This window comes from Histoplasma capsulatum, genomic scaffold, assembly GCF_000149585.1.
Source record: "Histoplasma capsulatum NAm1 scaffold_1 genomic scaffold, whole genome shotgun sequence".
NCBI lineage: Eukaryota > Fungi > Ascomycota > Eurotiomycetes > Onygenales > Ajellomycetaceae > Histoplasma > Histoplasma mississippiense.
This window is the reverse complement of record NW_001813982.1, coordinates 1,194,641-1,214,741: the sequence shown is the minus strand read 5'-3', so window position 1 is coordinate 1,214,741 and position 20,101 is coordinate 1,194,641. Positions and strand designations below refer to the sequence as shown.

Here is a 20,101-nt window from a genome sequence, read left to right as displayed (position 1 = left end):
TCCCGCCATAGACCGAAACCTCTACACGTGCCACAAGCCCGTCCGCGCCAAAGGGGACCGCAAAGCCTTTAATTTCCAGCTCCCCTGACGGCGGGAGGTATACCGTCGAGTCGTCGTCAGGCACGGCGACGACGGAGTTGACGGGCATGCATTGCATGGCGGGCACCTTGGGCCAGTACTCCTCCGCGATTTCCCAGGTGAGGGCTTCGGGGGGCAAGATCTTGTAGTCGTGCTGCTGGTAGAAGTTGGGTGATTCATCGGGGACGACAGAGATGGTGTCGAGCCATTTTACCCAGCGTGCACCGGCGACACCGGGGACAACAACGCGGACGGGGTAGCCGTAGGCGGGTTGGAGAGGTTTGCTGTTCATCTAGGGGGTTGTGATTAGTTTGTTCAAATTACATTATATGATATTTAGAGAATTTGGGAAAGAATTTTTTACCTCCAGGGCTAGAATCACCTCCCTGTCAACAGCCATAGCCCTCCACAACTCAATGCTGACGCCATAGTTGCTGTCATCCTGGCAACGCAGCTGGTCGCAGGTAAAGGCAACATGCATCTGCGGCCCCTTCTCACCTGCAGCAGTGTGGCCATTAGAAGTCCCATTAACGGCTCCACTGGCCATTGCATTCGTTTCGTGATCATCATTATAATTATTATACTTCACACCAGCCTTAATCAGAATATCGCGTAACCTAGGCCCCCGCCAGGTGCAATTCATAACGGCGCCATCCATCCAATCCAGCCCCACCACCTCTTTGAGTTTGGTTCGCATGGTATGGCGGCGGTTCCCAGCACACTGCAGGGCTGCCAATACCTCATGTTGCGGGAAGTCATGGCGCAGTTGCTCAATGGATAGCTGGAGCGGGTTGGGGACGTCTCCACCAACAGAGACAACATGGGTGGCCGCGTCGATCTCCGGGATGGCACTGTGGTTGCGGTTATAGGCATCCGGGGCCTGGGTGATGAAGCTAAGTGGTTGATCATGTCAAGGAGCAGTTGTTAGCTGGCTTGAAGGATGTACTGCGTATACGCAGCGTAGGTGCAGCATGTGCAATGCCCATGTAGCTGATACCTCGCAGCGAGTGAGGTGCGCCACACAAATCACGCAATCGGGGCTAGCAGGGCAAGGGAACCCCAAGGCAAATATAAAGGCACAGAGCGCAAGGAAGCCCTTACCTCGACACCAGCTCGTGCAGTGGAGCTTCCCGGTTCAAAGGACGCACAGGTTCGGGATCGAGCTTCTAGATGGCTGTTAGAAGAGCTCAGGCTTGATAGGGCTGAGGATGTCCGTGTTGCTGCGGTGTTGTTCGGTAAGAAGGCCCACCCGCAACCAAGGGTCAAATCAAGTCAAAGAGAGCTGTCTACTCACTGAAATCATCGTTGCGATATGATCGTAGATTTTTTGTATTTGCTATGCCTTCCACCCTCTCTTTCCTTGTTTTCGTTGCCCTTCTCGCAGCAGGCAACTTGGAAACTTGGGGGTTTTAATCGTCGCCCTCAACTGCACCAACCAGCGGCAAACAACCAGCAGGTGGCGATTTCGGCCGAAAACCTCAGGACTTTGCTAAGGCAGTGCAATTTCCACACTTTCTACAATTTCTAGCGGGCATTGGTTGTTGGTGACGTTTAGCGTGACCCATAACTAGGTCGGATTGCCCGGTTATGGGCAGAGGCTGCTGTTGCCCCTCACACTGTGCACCTGCTCTCCTCCGGGTAGCACGATGCCCAGATCCCTTGGATGAGCCTGAGACAATTATTACCATTTGGAGGCATGTCCATTTAGCGTAATGAACTATCATTAAAGGTCATTCATTGCTCGATGTTCCAATATGCTTCCTCTCTTATATTTTTCCAATCGTTCGACTCTCCTATCATACACGCGTACGTAGATACAGCTAGAAGCCATCTTCCTCCATCTCCATCTCCGGACATCCATCAATATCTGGGAGTCGAGATCTTTCTGATGCCAGTGCCACAAACTGGATCTCGGGGCCTCTCTATCTTTCCCCGGTTCCCCCGATCATTCAAGAACCATGGACCCAGGAAATCCTACCAAAAATCGCGGAAAAGCAAACTAAAAAAAGAACGCCAGTAAATGCGCCCGCCAGTAGCCCGCAAAAATATCTACCAACGCAAAAGCAAGAGAAGGAAAAAAGCCGTATCTCTCTATATCCCACCCAAACAAAACGCCCGAAAGAGAGAACGAAAATAGATGAAATATCAATGTCTCCCCTGCATACCCGCCTCTTCCCTCAATCCGACGGCTGCCTCATCCACGCATCAATCGCCGCACTGAACGCCGCGAACCCAGCACACCCCAACATCGCTGCCTGAGGGCCTGCTTTGGCCCCTAATACCCCCCCCGTAATACACCCGGCCGCGATGCCATTCGCCAGGTCATTCTTCGCACGCAACCCTTCAATGCAGCATTCCGTCCCGCTAAACATGGCGCCAACAAGGGCAAAATTCTTCGCGGAGCTGTACGAGCGGCTGCCCATGTCTTTAAAGCCGCGGCGGAGCTGTTCGCGGACGGGGAGCGATGAGAGCTCACGGCCTTGGGGGGTCAAGGGGGTGTCGTAGGACATCTGTTGGGGTTGAGATGGGGATTTGTGGTTTGGTTAGTGGACGGACAGTTCCTTCTTCTCCTTTAGGGGGTGTATAGGAGAAGGGATTGGATAGATATGCGGTCTTTTGTGGTATGGAGTAAGGTCGGTATAGATAGGGGTGGGTATGACGTACACTGCTCATGAATAAACCAAAAGCACCTCCGAGCGCGAAGCCCATTCCGCCCGCCATGACGGATTTGACGGGACACGATTCCATTGCTGCTTGGATCTATTCATCTCATAACCACTCAGTTAGTAGCGTTCCAGGTTACATCTGCCGTAGAGCAACCAGCCAACACAAGGGCCAAAAGTAAGGTAACCCAGGCGCAAACGGAGGGACACGGTGGTTCGCCACTCACAGTCTTCACCATCGCCGCCTCCTGATCACTCATTCCCGCTGTACTGGCTCCTCCAATTCCCATCCCTGCTGCCACCGATGACGCAGCTGCGGAGGTTCCCCCGCCGAGGTCTGGGAAACTCATCGTGCGTGGCCTATCTGTGTATATGTACCGGGTTCAGACTGAGGTGTCCTCCCACCGTGGCAGGCGTATCGTATATTTTGGTAGCAGCACGCTGGTGGTATCCTTGGGTAAAGAGTTTCAGGGCATCAGATAGGTGGGTTCCTCGGATTCCTTGCTTTTCCTTCTTGTGTTTTTGTCGCTGTTTGTAGCTTCCTCGCGGGATAGCTGGAATGAGGAACGGCTGCGATTGAGGGTTATAATAATATAAGTACCAGATGTGTGGAATATGGAGGGATCGTAATGGGAATATATCTATAGTATATTTCTCTTCTTTTTCCGAACCCAGGCGCAGTTAAGATAGTTATATCCATCGAGCTCCTCGCTTGGATTCAAAAAAAAAGTTCAGATGCCAAGCCTTGAAGAATTCCAGGTTTGCTCTAGTTGATAATCACGTGATGTCGACAGTCGAACCGTGATTTGAAGCTATAAGTCTATACAGGCTCGTTACGGTAGCCAATAACTAATACATTATATATAAGAAAGCGAAGGAATGTAATATATATATCAGGCAACCTAAAATATAACGATTTACACCATAATCATGACCATCATCAGAGGGAAAGCTGGCCCCGGGTAGACTCTCTCATATATTGAGACACATAGCAAATATGATTTGTCAAAAGTCAAATACCAACATTGCCCAATGTCGAGATTCATACGAACATACATATACATATGACCTGGGCACAAGATAGACAATGGCGATATACAATTCAAAGAAGAAAGAAAAGGGGGGAGCGCAGGGAGCATGAAGAAAGGAAAGGAGAAGCGCAGCGGATTCTCAAAGGCAGCAGATGAAAATAAATAGTGAAGAGAAAATCCGGATCCGTGGACCGAGGATATATACAGAAAATAATAACAAATAAAAGAGGGTCACATCCCCTAGACCCATGTTTCTGCGCAGCATAGTATGTTTCATGTAAAGGGGATCGTGAATATTCTATAGAAAAATTTTTTTCTAATTTGCTGAAAAGAGGTTAAGGTGGAGAGGAACCTTCGTGCGTATGGTTATTTCATACGCAAGACTGTGCAAAGAACGTCGGGATGTACTTTAGCCACTATGGACTACATAAACTGAGAGACAAGGTGACTTTGTGGAGTAACGAGGGCTTCCCGGCCGGAAAATTAAGGAGATTGGCAGGTTGGTCGTTACCAGGGTGACATAGCAAACCGAAACCCAAACAGACAAAGGAGACGCGTTAACCATCAACCATTAAAAATTTTCCGTTCCCCTGGTATTGATATCGCCGTTAGTTTCAGCTGCCAACTTTTGCCGCTCTTCTGGTGGAATAAGACTCCGCTCCCACTCCGCCATCAGGTGGGATGCTGTTCGCGTAAGTTTGGATGGGTGCAAACTGCTGAGTACTGGCCAGGGGATGCTGTCTGATTTCTTGTTGGTGTGCGTGCTTTGATCGTCTTTAGAGGCCGGAGATGTGGGGTTTGTGAAACTGGTAGGAAGTTAACTTTTGTATAGATTATTTCTTTTTTATTCTCCTCTCTTGTTTTTTGTTTTAGGGCAGCGAAGGATGGGGAATGTAAATTAGGCAAGGTTAGGTAGGATCATGGTTTGGTTGACTGACCTTGCACTAGTTCGTGGACTGCTGGAATCAGTGAAAGGAGAACAGTCTCGGTTGGAATGGAACGTTGAGCTACTGGAAGACGGGGTGTGCGAAGACTTCGGTTTGCTGGGGGTATCCCACATATCCCAATTATCATCTACGTCCTGAAGGCTCGGGTCCTCTGGATCTTGCTCCTGCTGTTTCTGCTGTCTCATTTCGTCGGGGCTGGGGTTTTCGGCGTTTTGGGGGGAGCTTTTTGTCCTCTGGTCAGGAGTATCAATGCCGAATTCACTCCAAAAGGATATCTCTTGAGCTTTTGATGTTGAATCATTACCGGATGCTGAATGCGAATCTGCCATTATGCCCCGCCGAGTTGTGGATCTTCCCGTCCTTGTCGACGCCCCTGATCCAACATCCCGTTTTGACATTCCCCGTTGGCCAGACTGTGCATTGTGTGCTGTTGACCTGGACTCTGTGCCATTGATTCCCTCCTCTCCGACTGTCGCCTGTCTGATATCTTCAATAAACGTCCACAAGCCCTCCCTGAAATCTGAGGCCATCTGTCGACCGGTTCTCATTAGTGTCTCTGCAGTAACATCTTGAGCAATTGGTGGCAAAGTGCGGCGCCACTGGGCTTTTTGTTCCGCTGTGGCAGGGGTGGAGTTACCACCATTTGTTGGTCTTATAATATCGCTGCGGTCGACGGAGGGTAATGTTGCAGATCTCGGATAGCTCGATGGCCGTGAACTAGCAGCTTTGTCTTGCCCATCTATGTTTTTTGGTTGGGGAAACGACGGTTTGAATTCGGAATTGCTCGTGCTGGGAGAGAGTAAGGAGAGAGTCCTAGTGTGTTTGGAGCTTTGGAAAACTGTCCGGCCTTTTACCGAGACTATAGTAAGTTGGGAGTCTCTAGGGGATGAAGAATGTGAGTTTCTCCAGCTCTGTCGCTTGAGTTCATGGCTCATTCTCGCATGATTCTGGTTCGTCACCACCGTCGTAGCCTTGTCGGTCTGGGGAGAATTTGAAACATCCAAAAAATTCGAGTCGGCAAGTTTCAGGGGTTTTAAGGGCTCCACGTGGTGGTATATCTCGATTCGTTTTCTGTCTTTCTCCACCAGAGCCCATTGGCGTTTGAGTGTCACCAGCTCTGCCTCCGCCTTTTGTAGTTCTTCTTTAAGTTCAAGCACTTTTCGCTCCTGGGCTGCCAAAGTGGTAAGAAAGCCATAATCATCGTTGTTTGTCTCCGAGAACAGCGTTGGAGTTGACGTAGATGAGTCGTTAGGGGAGGCAATAACGTGGGAAGGCTGGGTCGCCGAGCACATGGAACTCGAGGCAGAGGATAATTGATCGGGTTGTGTTTGGGAGTGCCCAATGGACTGTGAAACAGTAATTGGGAAATTTAAAGTCAAGCGCTTTGAGTGACGAGCAGCGACATTAGGACGTACAGGGAGAGATGCCCTTTTTTCCAGTCGGGTGTTTTCTCCGGGTTCGTCATTGGGAGCGGGGAATGGTAAGTCGGGAACCGTGGTAGTCGAGGCCTCGTCCATGGCCGTTTCCCGGTTTCTTAAAATCGAGTATATAGATGTAGAGGTAAGAGTAGTAAACAAAGAATGACATTACCTCAAGCCAAACACCTACACATAGAAAAATTACAGAGACAAACAATCAAAACAAAAACGAACAAAAACAAATATCAGCTCGCTGTGATAATATTGAAAAGGAGATTTGAATGTTGTCCAGGAGTTCAGGAGACAAAGGTTGACGAATGAGCAAGAGCCGCTAAGTCCCGTGACACGGGCCGATTCCATCGTTTCAGGACTAGCGGCTTGGGCCTCGGCAGCGGTGAAACAAGGAACGTGACCAACCCTATTCTATCCATTTTAAAGAAGGAGCTTTGGCCAGAACTTTAACTTACTTGCGGCACTCAACCACCATCAATTGCATCACAATGAACTTTTGCATCATGGCATGGTGCAAGATTAGGACCACACCGAGCTGTTTTTCCAGCTCCGGATTGCACCACGATGAACCTTTCCAGCACCACATTCAACTGTCTGCCTGCATCAAAATTCAACAGTCCAACCTTGGAAAATGTTGAAAATGTTGTCATTCCGTTAAATGCTACATTAATTTGGCTCTCGATTCCCCGAAGCGATCCGCACTGCTGGCGAGGCAGTTCCATTCCACATAACCTCCCGTGGACTCTCTTACCATCTCCTCGTTGAGCTTGAGGCATGAGGCATGAAGGAAAATATCTCCCATTCACTCATAAAAAGGGCCATGGATGATGTCGTGCCTGCTGCGTTTAGCAAAAACACAGGAGCTCCAAAATGGTCCGCCCATACTAATGCTGTCGAATTAGAACGTATTTATTTTGTTGCCATCTGGTGCTTTGGCTATGATTGTAGCTTGAAGGGTCCACGGGCAGGAATCCTCCTTTTGTTTTTTTACTTTTTTTTCCAAATCTAGTAATCTAGAATCTAGCTAACTAACTAATTGACATGTTTGTCATATATTAACCAGTTGAAATCTCCGTAGTCGAAGAATTTCCATTATCGCTTTGATACAAGCAAACGCTCCGAAGTGGAAACAGTCAACGAATCCTCGAATTCGACTTGTTAAACGCATTATTGATATATCGGCTGTGTCATCTTGAGCTCTTTCGTACTTCAGCCCATACGCGCCACCAAGGGCCATCCATCCATATGGCCTTTCCGCTGATAGAACCTTTTCAACTGAGAAAAATCGCATAGAGTTCGCTATCTGGTTTTCTTCTCTTCGCTTTATCTGAGCCGTACTCACCATATTTCTATTCAGTAGACTGATCATCTGATTTATATACAATAAAGAGCATCCTAAGCCATTATCTATATACCCGCCCGCATGGCTATTATATTTACCTAAAAAACAAAAAAAAAAAAAAAAAAAAAAAAAATCAACTCATCACATCTCCACTTCCAGTATTGCCCTGTGGATCTCTAATCATAATATACATAACCGCATACCCATCTCCATCACCTTCCGCATCAATCCCATAGTCGGCCAGCTTTATTCGGAATGTGTCCACTATCTTCCATCCCAATCGCTCATACAGAGGCAGTGCCATCGGCGAGGCTTCAACGAAGATTCTCGCGTTCTCAGCCTCCGCTCTCTCGATACCCCACTTTATCAGTCGAGAAGCGTGGCCCTGCCGCTCACATGTGGGCCTTGTAGCGAGAAGCTCAAGAACTGGTATGGCGGATATTTATGTTAGCATATACTTCGAACTCTGCATCTATATATGCACACAAATATAGAAATATAGTACGATGTTCAATGGATACCACATACCATAATCCCTACTCTCATCTAAATATTTCTGCCTTGCCGCTTGCATATGTTTTCGAAACTCATTGAATAACTCAGGACGGTTTCCTGACGGCGGATTGTCCATGAGATATTGCTTCTGCTTCTTATACTCCGGTTCCTCCTGCATGCCATCAACTGCCTTCGGCATAGGACGTGGAATTGCAAACCTCGCCCATGCGGCGACTGTCCAATTGTTGCCCGTAGCATTGCGATCGCTCTTGTTTTGGCTCTTCTCCGGGCTTCCCGCACTGGTGTTGGTGGAGTCACCGTTTACGACAGTGCCCTCGGTCACAGAAACTGAAATGATGGTGTATTGGTTCGGGGATTGTAGATCTTGCACCTCGCGATCTATATACCATTTTTCGACCACGGATTTCCCATTACCTTCCCATAAAAAAGAGTAGCGAGAGACCGTGCTGGTTTCGAAAGCTTCGGTTTTGATCCTGCCGATTATTGGTGCGTCATCTGGGGACGTCAGGAGCTCAACTTTATACGACGCCATATTTTTTTTGTCCTTTCTTCGCTTTCTTTTCTTGATCATGTAGTTTGTGCGAATCGTATGGCTAGTTCGGTGTCAATAGTCACCTCAAATCTAGAAAATGCGGGGGGATTTATTCGCATTTTCTATTGGGCTCATTGGTCAGCTTCGGTCTCCAAAAACCGAGCTGAAACACCATGCCGGGGGCCTTGGAGCCAAGATTATCCCCACTGTTTCCCGATATGGCTGTACTGCCGGAGGTTTGGATTGGTTCGTCCCCTTTACTGCCAGCATGACGCTGGTGGTGATCGAGCTCTTTTGCCCGGTGGCCTAGCATGTAAGTATCATCAATCCTCTAGAATAAGGTGATTACAAAGGTTGATGAATGCAGTTACCGTCGTTACTCCCCGACACGAAGCATGTTGCCAGAATCTTCATTCCAGTTGGCTAGTGTCAATGTCACGGTCGTGACGGAGTCGTAGATATAAATTCAGCCCAAGTACAGTTCCAACTTTCCATCTTTAGAGTACATCCCGAGTTCCGAACCCACGATACAAACATTTACTCCAACGGCAACAAACTTCAGAGAGACTTTTCTATTTTCAACTGGAGCAGGTGTCTTCCGACATCTCTCTTCTCAAACTCAGCTTCTGTGGGCCGCTGTAATCTAAATTCTCCGTCGAGATGATGGCGTGGGGACACTAATCGTGCTGCAAAGTTGCCAGTTCAGTATTGGTTCAGGGTTAGCGACCCTGCAGGCCCTGACTCGGTCCTTGCAGGGGATGCTCCACTAGCCCAGCTGGAGAAGCAGGAAGTAGAGAAACACTCCAGGTTGACTTCCACGGAGTCAGCAAATGCCGCTGCTGGAGATAACCTGGAGAGATCTCGCTCTAGCTGGAGCAGATGACCTCTAGTTCTTTGGCAAATCGTAAGTTGACCAGCACTAATGTACGGTAGCTTATGCCGCTGACTCCTTGCAGTTGGCGATCCCCGTGCACCTGGTCCCTCTCGTGGTGGAGGAATTTGGAGGAGGAGAGGTGGTGGAGTATCGAGCTTTCAAAATTAAACTCCGATAATTATCGATAAATGGAGGCTGGAGAACATATTTTTTTCTGTTTATTTTCTCGTTTCTCTCCGTCATCCAATGATATTAGTTCTCGTGTGAATTCTTGATTTATGGTTTTCTTGATTCATGGTTTACTCCCATCTCGTCTGGTGTTTGTTTAACAGGTTCCGCTACACAGCGCTCAACCACGCTATCCACCATTTTGGTTTACTTGTTTAAATGTATGTATGTAGAAACTGCCATTTTCAGGACAGTTTCTGCTGATGGAAATTTACCTTCCAAATTTTGCCAACTGGAAGGAGATTTGCACTGCTGTCCAAACGTGAAATAGCAGAAAATTCCACAGGTCCCTCCACCGTCTGTTGACTACAATGCGTTGGTCCTCAGGAATAAATCTACTTATATTAGTTAGACCTGTGTTCCCTCATTGCTCAATGTGGATATTACTGAGGTCCAAGACCTAGAATGCTCAACTGCCTGCGGTTGCATTTGCCTCTACTAGACGCGGGAATCCAATTTAATGGATACTTGGATGTGGGCCCTGAAAAAGCAAATGTTAGCCCAGCAGCGCCCCATCGAAGATAATAGAGGGCTCGTAGCCCCCAATAAAGTAAACATATATCGGGTTGTCTTCATGACCTTTGGGCGTTTCGGCGGCAGAGGTCGAGATGGTACACCACAAGCGGATACGTCTGCAGGTCTATTGCCTTTGTTTATTGGTTTGCCATCGGTTCCTATCCTCGATCGAGCCAAACTTCTCCCTTGTCATGTCTCCCCCCACAAATAATCTCAATCGTGCCATTTCCCACGGGTCGTATGTGGCACATTTATCAGTGATTGTTGGTGGCCCAGTAGTAGTATTTGCCAGCGGTTCAGGTATCATATGCCTCATGCAGGGTCGGATTGGTTCCGAAAGTAGCCACGGACAACATGGTTGTTAAGATGTTGAAGGTGCACTTTAAAGTAGCAGGCTCTGTTTGTGTAAGCTCGTGCCGTTGGTTGACCATGTAACTGTCCGAAATTTGGAAGACTTAACGATCTTCGTTAAGTCAATCTATCATTGCTTTCCATTCTTTCGCCTGCATGTCAGAGGTGGGTTGAGTAAGGTTTGGGAAGGATAAAAATGAGCCAGCGCATGGTACGAACCTGAAGGGGCATATAGAAAACCACGGGCTCTGCGTCTCCAAGAGGATACTGTCGGAGATAATATCTCGTAATATCTCGTATTATCTGCTCTTGATTCTTGAAACCTGAGCACTGTCTCGCTCTATAATCGAGCATTCTTTTCCTTATAAATACTGCATTTTATCATGTAATTATCAGACTTATCATAGTCAATTAAACATTCTATTGATATTCAGGATTTGGGTCAATATTTGGACATCCCATCGTTTACTATCTTCCGAGTGGGTGCTGGGGCTAAATCTTAGTGATAACTTAATTAGTTTCTTGCAGCTAAGGCATATATTTAATATGGGAAAATTCGAACAGATGAAGCAAAGGAGATTTTTTTTTTTATATATACCCTCTAATATTTCAGCGTCATTTTATCTGTTTCTGAAGGAGCTACCTACTTACAAGATCATTCGTCGATCAACTCATCTAGCTCATTTGACGATAAAGCATCAATTTCAGTTCGCCTGGTGTATTTGGCACCGCTTAACTTTATTCTAACGACAAACGACATCGATCATCCAAGACGTGTCCTCAGCAGTTTATCCCAGGCCACCATTGGCGACCCAGTTATCATCCAGTGTGAACCAGCTAATTGTTGCACAGCTCAAATAGCCATTGATCTCAGAGGACCATGTCTCCGACTTGATGGTCTCACCAAAATGTGCTAGTTACTAATATATTGCCACCCACGGGTTTGAATCGGATCCCAAAAGGAAGAAACCCTTGTCATTGATACCCATGCTGTTCAGGGCAGAACGGGGATTGGTTTGAAGATTCAATGATGCTGGGGCAAATGCACTACAAAAAAACATGGACAAGGAGCTTCCTCGCGAAAACTCCTTGCTGCTTGAACTAACTTATGTGTCGCAGGGATGCTTCCTCAAGCACACCACCGTTCAACCCAGAAATCTATCCAAGCTCCTTAAGGATGCAGACGTTTTTGTCTTTACATGCCATTAAGCACCCAGATGGGATGCTTGGGCATGTTTGCTCTGGCCTGGACTTGAATCCAGCTATATTCGTTGGTTGTGTGAGGATGGGAGTGTTCAATTCCCTGGAGTTATTAATGCGCTATCTGTCGGGCATCTATTTGAACAAAGAACAATATTGCTTTTTCCCTCGTGACACACCCTTTTCTTATTCAACAAAGGAGTTGTCCGCGATTAGCAAGTCCCGCCATCTCCCAAATATGCTCTCCCAAATATACTCTCTTGTCCCCGCATACCGCTCGAATACTGTCTGTGTCGCGTGAAGAGAGTGCAGTGTCTGAGGAGAATCCAAGATCCATTTCCTGGTTTCTACACTACATAGCAGATCTTAGCCACCACAAATATTGCAATGGATACGCTGTTTTCATTGGCTTCTCAAGACGGGGTCAACGGCCTGTTGGCAGTTTTCGCCGTGGTATTGATCCTCACTTTTTGCTATGTGAGCATCCATACACCAAACACGTCCGAAGAACTAAGCAACAACCAATGCAGAATGAATATCGTCTAATCCATATACTGCATATTATCAGTGCTCTACTGTCTGCGTCTATCGACTTACACTCCATCCCCTAGCCAAATACCCGGGTCCATTCTCGTGTAAACTATCCGACTGGGCCACTTTGTTCAACGCATCCAGTGGCGACCGACACTTGCGGGAATGTAAAGCTCATCAAAAATATGGTGAACTAAATTTCTACTATTTGACATCATTTTGCCTCTCGCGCCTAGGTGCTCTGTTTTAAACCGGCTAACCGAGAAGTAGGTCCTATCGTCCGGACTGGTCCGAACACTGTCTCTATAAACTCAGTCGCTGGTTTCAAAGCCATACATGGGTCACGCCTCTCCAATGTTCGCAAATCCGACTGGTATCTCACGGTTGAGGGGGCAGTCGGCACTCCTATGACCCAAACCATACTTGACCGCCAAACACACGCTTTTCATCGCCGCGTTTTAGACGTTGCCCTCTCAGAGTCTGCTCTGAAATCAGTAGAGCATATGATTATAGAAAATGTTCAGTCATGGTGTGCACATCTCGCAGAAGGCATTTCGAAACCAGGCGACTGGTCTTCCCCCAAGAACATGGCTGACTGGGCCACATATTTGAGCTATGATATTATGGGTGACCTCACGTTTGGTAAGAAGTTTCACTGCATGGACAGTGATGAGCATCGATTTGTTCCTCTACTTATGCTGAATGCAACAAAAATGGTTTATTTCGTACGTATTTATCTCTCCTGCCTGCTCATGTTGCAGTCCTACTTTTCGTGCTCGGGATGAATTTCCCATCACCTAATACGCACTTCTTCCCAGATTGGCCTGTCGCCTTTGGCGCCACTTTTGAGGCCTTTTCTCGGCTCTCCTATAATGAATGTAGTTGGCGGTCAAATGGCTCGGGACCACTTGAAATACAAACGCTACTCCGCTTCCCAAATGAAACAGCGTATTGAAGCCGAAACAGACGATTCTAAACCAACTAGAAAGGATCTGGCCCATTATCTACTAAATGCCAGGGATTCCCAGACAGGAAAGGGGCTCACAACCGAAGAACTTTATTCTGAAAGCTCTCTACTCATTGCGGCAGGTTCAGATACTACCTCCATTGCCATTTCTGCCATCATGTTCCACCTCTCCCACCACCCAGAAATTCTTGGCAAATTGACATCCATCATTCGTTCCACATTTTCTTCCCTGGATGAAATCCAAGCCAAGGCACTCAACAACCTACCTTATCTCCGCGCATGCCTCGATGAGGGAATGCGACTCTCTCCTGTTGTCCCTTCTCATCTACCCCGGCAAGTTCTCCCAGGAGGTCTCACCATTGAAAAACACCATTTCCCTGCTGGGATTGTCGTAAATACCCCTCCTTACACCATCAACCATAACGAAGAATACTATCCAGATCCATTCTCATACCGACCGGAGCGCTGGATTGTCGACCCATACGCCTTAGACGGTGACATAGGATCCGAGAGTCAGGTCGCTATCGCTCGATCAGCCTTCACCACGTTCGGTCTCGGGCCACGTGGCTGTGCGGGAAAACGTCTTGCGTATCTCGAGCTCGGCCATGCTTTTACGCGTTTACTATTTTCTTATGACATGCGCGTTTCCCCGGCGAATGAGACTTTGGGTGCGGGCAACCCTAACCACGAACATGAAGGGAGACGGCGGCCTGATGAGTATCAATTTGAAGACTATTTCCTGGTGACGAGGGATGGGCCCTTGTTGGAGTTTAGGCCTAGATGTGAATAGGTGAAGGATGGCCAAGGGCTCTGCAAATTCAACTGGTTATTTCCTTTCTATTGGTTCCCACTTTCTATCGAAAGCATGCGGGACTATATTCTTGTTTGTCTCCCGTTGAACAAAGAGAGACGAAACACATGGAAAGCTTTCGGTCACTCGAATATTTTTTTATAAACAAGATCGCTGCTGAAATTTTTGTTTGCAGCTATTCACGTATTTCATTCTCTTCGGCTACATCCAGTCATTTTCTCATTTACGTTCATTTCCTCTCCATTTTACGTCCAAATTGTGCCGGAATTTTCCTTGGTGTTGTTCAAATTCGATTCTACATGCACGCTACCTGTGAATTCCCCAGATCTTGCCCCTTACATAGCCGCAAGCTGCACGCATTCAACATACGGTATAACCCTCTAACTTTGGGAGGAAAGTACCTCTGGTATGCAATGAATATCATGAAGAAGTACTTCGGCTTTTACGAAACTACCCGTGAACGAATCCATCTCGAATAGGGTTCTATAGGACGGTTCTTTGTTCATTGGCACAAAAACCCCCACAATCTCTTAAATATCGATGAAAATAATGAAATAGCTTCGTAAACAAACGTGATGCTTTGAGTGGATCAGTTTCAGAGGCATTGTGATGCCGCGGAAGTGGACGCTCCGCATATCCCTCCCCAAAGATACTTCAGAGGGTCAATTCAATGACCAAAAGTATGGTACGTCCCTACCCCGATCTTAGCCACCTGCCAATATCCGCGGGTCACATAAATCGATGAATTAAATAGTAGGAATATTCCACCCATGTGCTACAGATTCCATCACGTATTTTATGCATCCACCATCAACATATAAAAGTGGCTGAAGATCTCCTCGTTTCCCTTCTTTTTTTATACTAGGAAATGGTCCTCCGCGAACTCCTGCTGCAATTTTCCTAGTTTCGACATATCCCTAAACAAGCCTGCTGGAATCGGAAATATCATCACCCACGACATCCATAACCATGGCATCACGCATCGCAGCCGCGGCAAACTATACCGCAGAGCTGAGAATACCTGAACTCAAGACGATCATCTCGCAACAAACCCACCAAAGCCCGTCCCAGGGCGCCGAGTACAAATTCATCCGCAGGAAACTCGATCAGTGGTTTCCCAAGACTCAAAACTATTTCCACGAATATGACGTGTCCTGCTTCGTCAATGGCCAGCCGACAGGCAATCCCCAACGCACAATCATTACCCGCCTCAATTGCAGCGTTGTCCTACGAACAGAGTGCATAAAAGAATCGGAAAATCTCGAAGCTGCGTTCGAAAACGCGTTGAACATCCTCTTACAGAGAGCGACTGGGTCTGGTGAGAGGCAATTTCTAGCGACGGTTGTTGGTAGTTGGATTAAGTTTTTCCAAGACCGCAATGGGAATCTCACTGGACTTGACGGTGAGACCGAAGTCGAATCTGTTCCGGCGATTGATTTCAGCACGAACACAGGGGCCATAGAAGCGCAGGCGGCAGTGACGAAGATCAAGGAAAATTTTATGAAAAGGACGGAATGATCTTGACAACAAGGAGTGCTATCAATCCTAAGTCCGAAGATTGATCTAGTTGGAGGTTCTTGATCTGAATAGACTTGAAGAAAATTTTCAGTGTTCTTTTGCTTTCTCATTCTCATTCTCTTAGTTATCCTTTGCTCTTTTCTTTCTTTCCTTTGTAGTTGGATTGTTAGTGATACGTGAAAAGTACCTACTGAAAGAGAAACTGCATCCTCCTACACAGCACCTACCACGGTCCACATGAAGTAACTGTTCGTAAATCCATTTAGCCAACTAACTCCAGCAAGGAAGAAGTGGAGCTCTAGACTTAATGTGCTGCGTTGGAAAGCTATCGTTTCCCCCTTTCCAAAGCAACTCTTGCTGCAGGGGCATAATAGAAAATGTTCGCTGATTCTGCAGTAGTATTTCCCCGAGCCTCTGACAGGAGGGTGTCTGTCAGGTCCAATTCATTTTTACATCAAACAAACGCTCGTCGAATTGAATCACAAAGCATCACTTCTGGGAGGATGCCCCCCATGTTGAGAAACATGCTGCTAGAGAATCAAAGAACGAATCAAACACGCAGCTGACACATACAGTATCACAAAAAATAAAAAGAAAACAGAAAATATATATGTATATAAATCATCTCTTGCATATTACCTTCGATAACTGCCGTTCTTTTTACAGCAAACGTTGTGATGCAACAAAGTTCCGCGCTTCATAAATACATGGCAACCCCCGATAGGGATGTAGGGAATGTAGGGGATGTAAGGGGATGTTCTATTTTCCTGCGCACAGGCAATATCTCTTGTATAGTGTACAGCTTCCTTCATTTTTGTGGTAAGGTGGCAGTTTTGTGTGCCCGTGAGCCGATGGAAATTGGTGACATTTGTTGGTGCGTCCGGATGGACGAATTTGCGTTGATGCTGCTTCTGTTATTCCATTGACTCTCTCTCCCTAGTATCCGCAGTTGCTGGGAACGATGGGTGGAACTGAGGAGCGGTTTTTTTTTTTTTTTTTTTTTGGGATACAGTGAGTTCCCTGAGAGCGGCGGGTGGAAATCGTCAGGTTCTACTTGTTCGAACCACCCAAAATACAAAAATCTGGATATCGCGATACGGTCTGTGTTAAGCGAGTCAACTGAACTACTCAGTCTCGCCCTTGCTGAGTTTGAAAGCTGCTCCGGATTATACTACTGATGGGAGCGGCCAGCACCGGAGAAGAATGATGAGCTACCCAGAGAGCGTTCATTCCTGCCCAGGTGCGTTTTCTATATATTCACCCTGAATTGCATCAGCAAAGGGATTTGTCATTACTTAGAGAAGACGCCATTTAATTAACGCTTTCCAATCCAAATGTTACCTCTAATGCGTGGTCAAAACCATCTCAAGGAGCAAAAATTGAAGAGTGGATAAAAATGGAGAAGTACAGAAATTTGTAAGTAAAATAGTTATTATACATAGTCACAACCAGTTGTGCTTTCTTCTCATTCATACATAGATCCAAACATGCCACGCCCACGGACCTAAATATCATCAGAGAAAGAGGACAGATGGGGAAGAAAAAGGGTTGGGAGAGGTGTTGCAGAGGTCGTTTGGACAACAATTTGGTTAAACCAAAACCATTAAAACCATGAGTGATGATAATAATCCCGCCAATATTTGTGATCGAAAATATCGATTCTGGCAGGCAATGCGTTGCGATGAACATTTGCAGATGGATATTTATGGATAAATTGTCAAGCCAAATGGAAAACGACCCCACAAATCGAGGTAATATAAAATCACGCCAGCGCTATATTCTCCAGTTCCATGCGTTGCGCATGATGCATGATGGCAAGACCGTTAGGTAAAAAGGGGATTGAGGAAAATGAACTGAGGACATGATTCATAAACAACAAAATTGGCACTGGAAGTTTTCCCTGTCTTTTCAAGGAAAGTTGGGGCTGCAGACAGTTTCCGTCTGTTAAATTAGAGACTCAAGTCCTGTCAACCGGTAAGAGAGTGAGATGAGAGCTCAAAATCAAAAATGCTATGGCACCAAAAAGATTTTAGCTCCCAAGAAACAGAATTGCAACACAACCTGTACGCATAATATACAATTGCGCCTTACACAGCACGCCATCGGCTGCGAAGTCCTGCTGTCCATCGATCATAAAGGACATCCGCAAGTTGCTTCGTATGTTCCATTCCAAGAACTTGTTGTCCTGGAAGATTTAAACCCGCTCCCTGCCAATGGTCATCGGCATGAGTTTGCTCGGATTGTCGCCGCCGATGGCTCTTGAGATGGGGATTGTTCTGGGCAAGAACGAGTTTCGGTCTTGATGGGGATTCCGCCGTCGTCTGTTTGGGAAACATCGAGGAAAGTTTGGGGTCTCTGGGCAAAAAAGTTAGGGTTAATCGGAAGATAAAAGCTAGAGAGAGACCCGAAAACTCACGCTTGTAACTTATCGCAAGTCGACTTCATGATCTGGTAAAGCCCTTCTGGGTCGATCATTTCAAGATCGCTCCATGCTTCGGCAAGTCGGGATATAGCCTCCCGTTTTTGTTGATCCCACGTCGTCGAGAGCACTTCCTGGCAGGAAAGTCCAATGGATTTATTATATATCCTTCTGCCCAGTATAGCTTCTTTGCTACTTGGTTCCGAAAACAGCGTCTTTGGTGCGCAGTTCTCATCCATCGGCAGAGGATAGCCTGTGGACTCGTTTGTCATATCTGCTTGTTTATCTGATACCCGGCGAAATTGCCTAACCGTTGAAGGGCTATTTCCGAAACTTAGGTTTAGCCCAAGAGGTTGTTTTACCCCACTTGACCGCCGTTTGGTATTCGATCGTCTCACGGATGGAGATCGCTCTGCCGAGAGGGCTGAACGTCTTACCGTGGAATTTGACACTGTTTTGCTGGAACTCTGTATGCTTGACGTGTCTATAAGTTCCAATTGCTTTAGCATTTCCGCAGTGTCCTCTTCTGGCTCGACCTCCTCTATTGGTGGTCCGGATATCTTCATTCGTTTTTGCGTATTGTGTGACATGGCTACAGTACCCGGTTTCAAAGTATCGAACACCCACCCATCTTCATCTTCCTTATGATCAATGGTTGCCCTATATCAAATTAGCAGATTCTCTCAGCATCCTCAATCCCAAGAGGGGGGCGGGGGCGTACATAGATTCCTCATAATATTTTATATTATCTGACAGGCCTCTGCTTGCTTCCCACTCTTGCCTGCGTTGAATTAGCTCCTGCAATGCCTCTGTCTTACCGGCATTGCGAATGAACTTGTGTCGTAACAGCTCTTTAGCTGTTGGTCGTCGGTCGGGGTCTTTTATCAGACATTGAGCGACAAAATCTTTGAAATTTTGAGTGAAGTGAGTTCCTTCCAATCTGGGAGCCGGTGCCTTCGGAATCAGAAAGAGGACTTTCATTGGATGCGTGCTAGCGTTTGGTGGCTCCCCATTAGCCATTTCCATTGCCGTAATACCCAATGACCAGATATCGGCTTTGAAATCGTATCCCGCCTGTTGGATAACTTCTGGAGCCATCCAAAACGGCGTTCCAACAAAGGTATTGCGCTGCGATTTGATGTTCGTGAGTTGGGCTGCGACACCGAAATCTGCCAGTTTAACCTTTCCAGACTGAGACAGAAGGACATTGGCAGCTTTAACATCTCGATGTATTTTCCCCTCTTGATGTAGATAATCCAGGCCTAATAACAGTTGCTGGCAGACAATGGCGATATGGGCTTCGTTAAACACTCCGGGTTTAAGCTGGAATCCTATTATTAGTAAATATTATCACTGAGTCGAAAGGTGCTAATTACCAGATCCAAACAAGATCCACCACCCAAATATTCCATTACTATCCACAACTTATAGCCTTTGAGAAAGCTTGTCTTGTACTGCGTCACGTAGGGACTTGCACAAGTTGCTAGCACCGCAATTTCCTGCTGGATTTCTTGGATATCATCTTCGCTAGATTCGAGGTCAATCTGAAACAAGGAGAGTGGATTAGATCAGCTGTTCGACTCCATATCTTCTCAACTCCACAGGAATCATACATGTTTTATCGCCACGATTTCGCCCGTATCCTTGTCGATGGCTTTGTACACTGTTCCAAAACTCCCACCTGGATCGGCACAGAACGAAAATCAGTTATATGGAGCGCATAACGGCAGCTGTATCCCGAACTCAACTCACTCCCAAGCTCCTCAAGCATTTGATAGCCATTGGCCAAAGCTCCCTCGTCGGCCATGCCTCACGTCGTGCCTTATGGAACGCTAACAGTATCCCTAGCGACGGAGATGGAGCTCTCTATTTTCGTTTGCAAAATCGACCCCAGTTGTTTGCAGATGGCTTACGACACGGCAACTGGGATCGCAATGAATCAACTGTGGCCCAGCAAGCGACAGAGTCCGCAATTCGGTCAATGGAGGATGATACTGGTGGAAAAATACATTTGGAGGATGAATAAAAAAAACTGTAACTAGCGATATGCGTTGCTGAAACTTGAAACTAACTCAATTATCCGGGTTTTCATGCAAGATTCAAGCTCTGTCAGATCCTCAGCTGTTGGAGTGGGGAAAGTTGCTCAG

General features: G+C 46.8%; 8 protein-coding genes across 8 annotated transcripts in view; 2 read left to right on the top strand and 6 right to left on the bottom strand.

The window, feature by feature from the left end:
• HCAG_00357 (mitochondrial import inner membrane translocase subunit tim22) overlaps positions 1-1,381 on the bottom strand; it is a gene marked incomplete at both ends in the record, with an annotated part of 2,451 nt that extends 1,070 nt beyond the window's left edge. The window contains 4 exons of the mRNA XM_001543261.1: positions 28-370; positions 443-971; positions 1,180-1,244; positions 1,373-1,381. Of these exons, the coding sequence (XP_001543311.1) occupies positions 28-370; positions 443-971; positions 1,180-1,244; positions 1,373-1,381 (946 nt within the window). The remainder of the gene's footprint in view (positions 1-27; positions 371-442; positions 972-1,179; positions 1,245-1,372) is intronic.
• An 874-nt stretch (positions 1,382-2,255) lies between these two features.
• Positions 2,256-3,091, bottom strand: HCAG_00356 (mitochondrial import inner membrane translocase subunit tim22; the record flags this gene model as incomplete). Its single annotated transcript, XM_001543260.1, has 3 exons — positions 2,256-2,588; positions 2,743-2,838; positions 2,969-3,091. 3 exons carry the CDS (start codon positions 3,089-3,091, stop codon positions 2,256-2,258), a joined length of 552 nt encoding a protein of 183 aa, XP_001543310.1.
• Positions 3,092-4,343: 1,252 nt separating this feature from the next.
• HCAG_00355 (predicted protein) lies at positions 4,344-6,236 on the bottom strand (the record flags this gene model as incomplete). The annotated part of the gene is made up of 3 exons (XM_001543259.1): positions 4,344-4,578; positions 4,711-6,065; positions 6,135-6,236. 3 exons carry the CDS (start codon positions 6,234-6,236, stop codon positions 4,344-4,346), a joined length of 1,692 nt encoding a protein of 563 aa, XP_001543309.1.
• Positions 6,237-6,613: 377 nt separating this feature from the next.
• Positions 6,614-6,925, bottom strand: HCAG_00354 (predicted protein; the record flags this gene model as incomplete). The annotated part of the gene is made up of 1 exon (XM_001543258.1): positions 6,614-6,925. One exon carries the CDS (start codon positions 6,923-6,925, stop codon positions 6,614-6,616), a length of 312 nt encoding a protein of 103 aa, XP_001543308.1.
• A 699-nt stretch (positions 6,926-7,624) lies between these two features.
• On the bottom strand, positions 7,625-8,539 carry HCAG_00353 (predicted protein; the record flags this gene model as incomplete). The annotated part of the gene is made up of 2 exons (XM_001543257.1): positions 7,625-7,917; positions 8,020-8,539. 2 exons carry the CDS (start codon positions 8,537-8,539, stop codon positions 7,625-7,627), a joined length of 813 nt encoding a protein of 270 aa, XP_001543307.1.
• Positions 8,540-12,095: 3,556 nt separating this feature from the next.
• HCAG_00352 (predicted protein) lies at positions 12,096-13,996 on the top strand (the record flags this gene model as incomplete). Its single annotated transcript, XM_001543256.1, has 3 exons — positions 12,096-12,185; positions 12,476-12,964; positions 13,058-13,996. The coding sequence occupies 3 exons, from the start codon at positions 12,096-12,098 to the stop codon at positions 13,994-13,996; spliced, it is 1,518 nt and encodes a 505-aa protein (XP_001543306.1).
• A 990-nt stretch (positions 13,997-14,986) lies between these two features.
• Positions 14,987-15,535, top strand: HCAG_00351 (predicted protein; the record flags this gene model as incomplete). Its single annotated transcript, XM_001543255.1, has 1 exon — positions 14,987-15,535. The coding sequence occupies one exon, from the start codon at positions 14,987-14,989 to the stop codon at positions 15,533-15,535; it is 549 nt and encodes a 182-aa protein (XP_001543305.1).
• Positions 15,536-17,622: 2,087 nt separating this feature from the next.
• Positions 17,623-19,761, bottom strand: HCAG_00350 (hypothetical protein; the record flags this gene model as incomplete). The annotated part of the gene is made up of 6 exons (XM_001543254.1): positions 17,623-17,890; positions 17,952-18,614; positions 18,676-19,277; positions 19,331-19,498; positions 19,568-19,635; positions 19,707-19,761. 6 exons carry the CDS (start codon positions 19,759-19,761, stop codon positions 17,623-17,625), a joined length of 1,824 nt encoding a protein of 607 aa, XP_001543304.1.
• Between the last annotated feature and the right edge of the window lie 340 nt (positions 19,762-20,101).